The following is an 8,322-nucleotide window of genomic DNA, read 5'->3' as shown; positions in this document are numbered from 1 at the left end:
TCCTGGTTAATTAGTAAAATCGGGTGGACCGTATACAGACGTAATGGTGTTGAGGCTTAGTGTTAAAGAAAAAAATTCTTTGAAAAAATTGGGATCTAATTCACGCGCCAAAATAAAGTAATGAACACTTTCTTTTGCCATGTCAGCATGTCTGTTTAAAAGATACTACATATGTTACTGAACTTATTTCCTTTTTGGTCTGTTCCAAAAAGAACAATTACTTTTTAAATTTGGAAACAATTCAGCTTAAACTTATAATTCTACTGTTAATGAGAAATTTTTATAACCACACAAATACTCTTGACCCCTTTTTGACTTGTTTCGGATCACAAATTTCAAAAGCTTTTATTTTTTTTTAAATTTCGTGTCCACTGAAACAAATTCACATGAAAGGTGGGTATATTTTTTATTAGGGTTGGAATGTTCAATAGAAATAATCTTTAAGTTTAAGTATCAAAATGATATTTCAAGCGAAATTTAAGGGCCGTCTGGCCGAAGAAGAAACAGATAACTTGTACGCATCGCTTACAATACAGAGAGTATCAAATTATAAAAATCAACAAAGAGTTAAGTAAAACACTGCTCTCAACCAACGAACCAAAAAAAAAGAGGCAAGGATTGCAAAAAAACATACAAAAAGAAAAACCTGTTTCACAGTCTCGTTCACATCGATCGGCGATGGTGTTTCCAGATCCGCCATGGCTGAATCAGTTCAGAGCTTCCACGAATTCCTTTTTATCTCAATACGAGCCGTTAACTCTACTCCTTTCTCCTCTCTTTGCTCTTCTATTGGCTTTAATTCTTCAATCCTTTTTCCTTGTTATTCACGAACGAGGCCTCAAAGCCACCATTATTAGTTTCGTCATGAGCTCTGTCAAGTATTTTTTTCTCAAATCCTTGATTTTTCTTTTAATCTCTTCTATTTTTGTTTAGTTTTTCTTTGTCAGTAAATTATCCATATACGGAAATAGTGGACCATAAAAAATAAAAAGGAAGAAAAGAGTGTTATACACTTTTGTAGCTTCTGATTGCTCTTCGAATCATTACTTGACACTTGTTGAGATTTCTCGAAGCTATGTTTGAATGGATTTTAATATTTGATTCTTAAATATAGGTTGGTGCCTGGTGTTAGTAAATACATTGACGCTGAGAAGCAGAAGGTTAGTTAATTATTTGCCTACTTTGTCGATTGAGTAGTAAATACTTCATTGCGTTTTTGTTCCTTTCGACGATTATCACCTAGAGTTTGGTGAATTGCTGTATGATTGTGAAAAGCTAAATTAATTACTACCTCTGTTTTATTTTATACGCTCTTTTTGACTGGAAACGATGGTTAAGATGTTAAATTGACTAGGGGAGGATTTGAAGTAAAACTGATGAGAAACCATCAAATCAGTGTTTATAATTTATATCATAAAAGATAAATTTAAATTCTTGAAATTCGTGAAAATTGTATAAAATAATACTTTATTAAAGGAACAAAGTCAAACATTTTGAGAAGTTCCGTTAGAAAGTGTGTAGTATAAGTTGGAAAGGAAGGAGTAGATGCTAGCAACCTTGAGTAAAATCGTTCCAGTGGAAACACCAGTATTAAATCATTTAATCCATATATCACGCCATTGTATTTAGGTTTGGTTCACCTGGCCTAGGCTAAATTATCTATTAGATGAATAATTCAAGCAAAGAACGTACATGGTTAAGATTCTATTCTCACTTGTACATCTATTGGGGAGCATTAACAGGTAACAGTGATTAATGTCTTTATTTCTGATTATAAAACTGACATTCTCCGGCAGATAGTGGATAAATTGCAAGCTTCCGGTAATAGAGATGGATGGAAGACTGAGTTGCCAAGATCAGGTTTAGGAAACAAAGTCCTAGAGCAAATGAAAGATGAGAAACAAAAAGATGGGACCTGGCAGGGCAAATGTTCGGGTACCGTGTATGTTTCATAATTATTGCACTATGTTAAGAATTTTTAGCTAGTAATTTGGAATTATATTGGTTTCTTTTTTCAATGAAACCATTTCTTTTACTCTTTACCCTGGATAGAAAGTTTAACCAACTTCCTATTTCCTGAGCAGCTATATTGGCGGAAATGAGCATGAGGGACATTTTTCATTAATAAACGAGGCATGTTCCATGTAAGATTGTGCAATCCGTTGAGTATATATGTATATTTATTTTCTTTGCTTGCGCTAACTGATTAAGGGCAGAGCGGTTTCTTTTCATGTGTGTGTGTATATATATATATATATATTCTTCATGTTAAATCTTCTGCCATAAAGAATCTAGACCAATTATTTGGTGCACGATTAAACAGAATAAGGAGTAGATTCAGTCTCTTGAAAACCTCCTCTTGGTATGTAAAAGGACACAGCCAACATGTAGACTATGCTAGATTGGATTAAGACCTGCAAAATGTTTTTAATGAATTAGCAAGGCTTCAGGGGTATAGAAAATGTCATACTTCACATGCTGATGATGCTGGATGGAAGATAGACTTGAACCTCTGACATGCTTAGTACCTCTGACATGCTTAGTACTATTAAGCGGGGCTTTGCTACTCTCTTAGCTCTACAAGCTCTTTTTTGTTTTCCTTCTAAAAGTGGATTGGTAACTTTACCATGTTATACTCCTTGATTTCTTTGATTCAGCTAACCCTTTTTCAACATTTTGGGTGTGTTTGGTATGAAGGAAAATGAGTAGTTTTTGAGTGAAATTTTTTCCGGAAAATATTTTCTAGCGTTTGGTTAGGGAAGATAAAATGTTTTTAGGAAATAATTTTTTATGCCACTCTCCTTAACTCACCTTCCCCAAGATCCTCATGTTTCTTGTACTCCTTCACTCTCCAGCACCCTATTTTCTTCAAAAATTTAATTATTCATTTCAAAATTCATACAAATCCAAAGGAACTAATGTGCTACTTTATTTTTTCACACAAGGACAATGTTGAAATTTGAGCTCGATAACTAAAAAGAAAAGATATTTTTTTTGTTGAAAAAGAAATTATCCTTTCTACAACATGAAAAGAAATTACTCATTTTATTGAAAAAAAAAAAATTTACCCCATCATGAAAAGAAAATACTCACTTTGTTGAAATGAAAGAAAATACTTTTTCTACATCATGAAAAAAAAGTATTCGTTTTGTTGAAATGAAAGAAAATAATTTTCTACCTCATGAAATGAAAGTACTCTTTTGTTGAATTTTTTTTTTTTCTATTTCAGGAAAACAAAATACTTAGTTTGTTGAAATGAAAGAAAATACATTTTCTACATCATGAAAAGAAAATACTCGTTTTGTTGAAATGAAAGAAAATACTTTTTCTACGCCATGAAAAAAAAGTACTCATTTTGTTGAAATAAAAATAAGTACTCTATTTACAACATAAAAAAAAAGTACTCTTAATAGTATTAATGGGTGGTGGGCGAGGTTGGGGGATGGTGGGGGGTAGGGGTTGGAGTGGTTGGGAGTGGGTGGGGTAGGGGTGGTTTGGGAGTGGGATGGATGGGGTTGGTGTGGGGAGGGTTGGTGGGGATGAGTAATAGAGTAGAGAAGGCTGAAAATTAGTTTTGGAAAATATTTTCCGTTTTTTTAATAGGGAAAACATTTTCCTCCAACTTGGAGGAAAATGAGTTCACGAGGAAAATGTTTTCCAAAATATTTAAGCCAACCAAATATGAGAAAATTAGAAAATATTTTCCAGAAAATGTTTCCTTCGTACCGAACACGCCCGTTATGTACATTACTCATACTTGGTGTATTAAGGTCTGTCATCTGGCAGAAGTTGTTTCTGATATTCTCTTTGACATCTTGGATTAAAATAATAGGTCCCAATTCTGTTCAATTGTTTTTGCCAAGCTACATATGTTGTCATTTATGCTCATGCTGGTGTATCTGATCATGTAATCTTTCTTATTTTCTCAATGCGATTATGTTCAATAATGCCATTGTTATCCAATTAGCTTTCTTTAATTGTACTTATCTTCCGATTCTTATTTGTACTTGTCGTGGGAGAGAGTGCACTTGTTTACTTTACACCTTCCGTTGTAGCTTTCTTATAGCACAACTTTTTTCATCTCAGCTTTCAGTATGAATAGATTGTTCTTGCTTCAGGTTTGCCCATACAAATCCACTACATCTGAGTGTGTTTCCAAGCGTTGTTAGATTTGAAGCTGAAGTGGTTGCAATGACAGCTGCACTTCTTGGCAGTAAGGAAAAGACTTCTGGCGGACAGATTTGTGGAAATATGACATCAGGAGGGACTGAGAGTATACTATTAGCAGTGAAATCATCACGTGACTATATGAAAGCCAAGAAAGGAATCACTAAACCAGAAATGTATGTGATCTTTCTCTCTGTTTTCTTTAACACCCCGCCATGAAATATCAGTCTCGAAAATTAGTGAGTGTCATACATGACTGTAGGATAATACCAGTTTCTGCGCACTCAGCGTACGACAAAGCTGCACAATATTTCAAGATCAAGTTGTGGCGCGTTCCTGTTGATAAAGAGTTTCGAGCAGATGTTAAAGCTGTTAACCGGCACATTAACAAAAACACTATCATGGTAAAGTTTTGAGTTTGGGCAGTGCTAGAATAATTTTCCCTTGTTTTAAGCAAATGCAAAATTGTGGTTGTGTTAGTATCTTTTAGTCATTCTGTTTATCTGTTCTCCTTCGTTTTATGATTCTGAATCTCCATAGAAATGAAATCAAACCTAGCTGAATTGTATCATATTTTCTTTACTTAACTTCCGACTTTGTGTTAAAGTATTTGATCTGCTAACTAAAACATATGAATATTCAGATTGTTGGATCAGCACCTGGCTTTCCCCATGGCATAATTGATCCAATTGAGGCAAGTGCACCGACCTTTTCCTAATTTCAATCTCTTTAGCAATGCTGCTATATTCTAATGGATTTTGGATTCTTTCACTCACTAAATTGTTTGATAATTTCTCTTGCAGGATCTTGGTGATTTGGCTTCTAGCTATGGAATTTGTCTCCATGTTGACCTTTGTCTTGGAGGCTTTGTCTTACCGTTTGCTCGTAAACTGGGGTATGTTTGATGGATCTTTGTTTTCTAGGTTATGGTTCTCTAAAGTAGAGTGCTCCAAGCTGGGCTAACTACTTGTCTAATTTTGTAGTTTGTTGATCTATAGTTCTAAGAAAACTTCCTTTGCCCTTGCTCCTCCTCTCCTGTATATAAGCTCTTATGTAAATGCTCAAATTGTCTACAACAGTTCGTTTATATACCTCACTTTGTATAAGTATGATTCTAGTCGTGTTTGTCCAGATACCCCGTACCTCCATTTGATTTCACTGTTCAAGGAGTTACCTCAATCTCAGTGGATGTACACAAATATGGGCTGGCTCCAAAAGGAACCAGTGTAGTTCTGTACAGAAATCATGAGATACGGAAGGTATTAAGTGCTAGTACTTTCTGCCCCTTCACTGTAGGCATTGTTTAGCATTCAATTGAAGCATCTCTAAGCAGAATCTATAGAATTTGTTTGATCATCCAATATGTGAGAGTTTGCCCGAGATAGACTTATTCCTTTGAATATATTCTTCTTTGTGAGGAAATTTTGTCCTCTTAATTATGAAAATTGCATTGCATTCTCAATGTTACACGACGTTTCCATTTATGTGACTGAAAATATTTTCTTGAATTTGTAATGGTTTTCTATCTGAGATCTCCTCTTTAACTTTTCCTGTATTAATGCCAAACTTGTGGAAAAGCGATATAATATACCTCTAAACATTTGGAACAGTGGTTTTACTTCATCTGCAAGGAAGTGATGCTATGAGTTCACCTTTCATGTTTGTATTTTTAAAGTAATCTGAGATCTTATACATTTTCCTACTCCTGAAACATGTGTTGGGACTTGACAAATTTGCTGCTGGTTTTACGCGTTAACAGCATCAATTTGTTGCTGGTAAGTTACTCATGTCAAAAAGTTATTCATCATCAAAAGCTTTGCTACTGACTCAAGGAAATAAATCTGTCTGAACTGTTTGCGAGGCAACTGATATGATAATAAAAACTAGATATGTGCTGCAAAAGACTTCAGGGAAACCAGTTTCCAGATGCTCTGAACCTTAAATACATAATCATGTAATTTATTTTTGGGAAAAACAAAGCACCCAAGAGTGTGTGGCTTAGTGGTCAATGAAGTGGGTTGAGAACATGAGGTCTCAGGTTCAAATCCCAGCTTAGGCAAAAACACTAGGTGATTTCTTCTCATCTGTCCAAGCCTAGGTGGACAGAGTTACTTGGTTCATATTGCTAGTTTGGTCCCTGTTGCTAGTGGGGGAGCTAGCAGGTATCCCGTAGAATTAGTCGAGGTGCGCGCAAGCTGGCTCGGACACCGCAATTTTCAAAGCAAAAAAAAAAAAAAAAAGATCATGTGAAACCAATTCAGTGAGAAATAAAGTAGCCATTGTCTGAGATATTTGCTATTTCTTTTGCTCTTCCACTTTCTTATAGAAAAAGGAAAAGATAATTTTCTAATTCTTATTGTATGGAGGCAATCATTTTTTCTGTGTAAGAATAAAGTTCTAATGACATATTCTCCTTGTGTTCGCGTGGTAGTCACTGAGTGGACTGGTGGGCTTTATGTTTCTCCAACAATTGCTGGAAGCAGGCCTGGAGGTCTGATAGCCGGGGCGTGGGCAGCAATGATATCTTTAGGATTTGAAGGTTAGACTTCTCTCATTCTTGTTGGTTAATCGCTTGCCACTTCCATTTCTTCTTAACTGAGAGTTTATACACTTTACAGGATACTTGGAAAACACCAAGGAGATCATGGAGGCATCAAAAAGTATTCAGAAAGGGTAGGTATAATGTCACTTAGTTTAATTTTTTATCCAGTCTAAGGACCAGTCTCACATGATCCTACCCCTCAGGATACAGGACATTCCAGAACTGTTCATGATTGGAAGGCCTGATATGAGCATTATTGCTTTTGGATCTGACGTTGTAGACATATTTGAAGTAAATGATGTAATGTCATCAAAAGGCTGGCATTTAAATGCATTGCAGAGACCTAACAGGTATTGCCACTGTACATGATGCACTTGATGTCTGACTCATTCATCCGTTTAAACAGTTACCTTAAATGTGCTTTTCCTTCATAACCATTTGAACAATTTGGGCCAGGAGAGTATAATCTTGAATATTATTTCTACAATTCTAAGTACTTCACTTTTAAGTTGTTTTTATTACCTATTCGTTTCAGTGTTCATATTTGCGTGACACTTCAACATGTACCAGTAGTTCAGATTTTTCTGAAGGATTTGAGAGATTCCGTGCAGACTGTAAGTGCGCTCTTTCACTTCCATCCTTTTCTCACCTTTGAGTTTCAAATGTCATAAATCTTTACAACTAGCATACCAAGATTTCCTGTTAAATTCAATATGGTTATCAGTTCCAGGACCAACTTATTGAGCGCTATTCTTCAGCCAAATATATATTCTCTGCAGCCACTGTGTAATGCAATGATTAGGGTCTTAACTCTTAAAGGTTGTCGCTCTCTTCTGGTCCAGCTGCTTAACAAAACCTTATTGGTCATTTTTTCCTCATAAATTTTGCTGGTCGAGATATTCTTTTACTTGTGCCCGTGGTTTTAAACAAATCGATGATGAATTTAAGGCTCAGTTAGTTTGGATGTACCCATTCCTTGATAACCACTTGGCTGATTTTAGTTAGATTCTTATCTTGGACAATATGCTTTGTGATTTGCTGTTGAGGGGCCATTAACAGTGTTTACTCCCGTCTCAGGTGAAAGAAAATCCAGGTCCAGTTAGTGGAGGGTTTGCTCCAATCTACGGTGCCGCAGGGAAGATGCCAGATAGGGGCATGGTTCAAGACCTGTTGATCGAGTTTATGGACAGTTCATGCTAGTCATTTCTCATCTTTGGTGCATATTCTTTGCATAATTATTGGTGAAAAGAAAATTTGCATTTGTCGATTGAGGGCAAGTTTCATGCGTGTGATGAATACAAGCATAGATTTTTAACATATGAACTCTATTGATTCTCTTTTACTGAATGATGTTCGCTTCTAAAATATTAATATACTAGTGTTGTGCACGGCCCCAAGCTCACTTTAAAAATTGATTTTATTACTGTTTTCGATATGAAAAAATGCAAAACAATTAACCCCTACCCTAGTATGTGAAAGTAATTTATTGAAGAAATAATTTCTTTTTTGCTTTAGTCTCTCCTTTTACTTTCAATTAAACACACAGCAAAGATTTTAGCATATGCCCGATGATTAGTAATATCACTGATTTTGAACTATATCAATGTTGGCTA

At 35.4% G+C, this 8,322-nt stretch overlaps 1 protein-coding gene across 2 annotated transcripts; it reads left to right on the top strand.

Moving 5' to 3' along the window:
- The first annotated feature begins 478 nt into the window (after positions 1 to 478).
- On the top strand, positions 479 to 8,097 carry LOC104250201 (sphingosine-1-phosphate lyase). Of its 2 annotated transcripts, none has more exons than XM_009806772.2 (15): positions 479 to 878; positions 1,115 to 1,160; positions 1,797 to 1,942; positions 2,085 to 2,144; positions 4,119 to 4,343; positions 4,430 to 4,571; positions 4,811 to 4,861; positions 4,971 to 5,062; positions 5,300 to 5,426; positions 5,927 to 5,942; positions 6,599 to 6,706; positions 6,786 to 6,840; positions 6,913 to 7,059; positions 7,245 to 7,323; positions 7,787 to 8,097. In XM_009806772.2, the coding sequence occupies exons 1-15, from the start codon at positions 679 to 681 to the stop codon at positions 7,907 to 7,909; spliced, it is 1,617 nt and encodes a 538-aa protein (XP_009805074.1). In that variant the 5' UTR covers positions 479 to 678; the 3' UTR covers positions 7,910 to 8,097. The 2 variants fall into 2 exon arrangements, with proteins under 2 accessions (XP_009805074.1, XP_009805075.1); XM_009806773.2 differs by having other exon boundaries at positions 548 to 710.
- The last annotated feature ends 225 nt before the right edge of the window (positions 8,098 to 8,322 follow it).

Source organism: Nicotiana sylvestris, chromosome 12 (assembly GCF_000393655.2).
Source record: "Nicotiana sylvestris chromosome 12, ASM39365v2, whole genome shotgun sequence".
NCBI lineage: Eukaryota > Viridiplantae > Streptophyta > Magnoliopsida > Solanales > Solanaceae > Nicotiana > Nicotiana sylvestris.
This window is presented reverse-complemented; position numbering and strand designations above follow the sequence as displayed.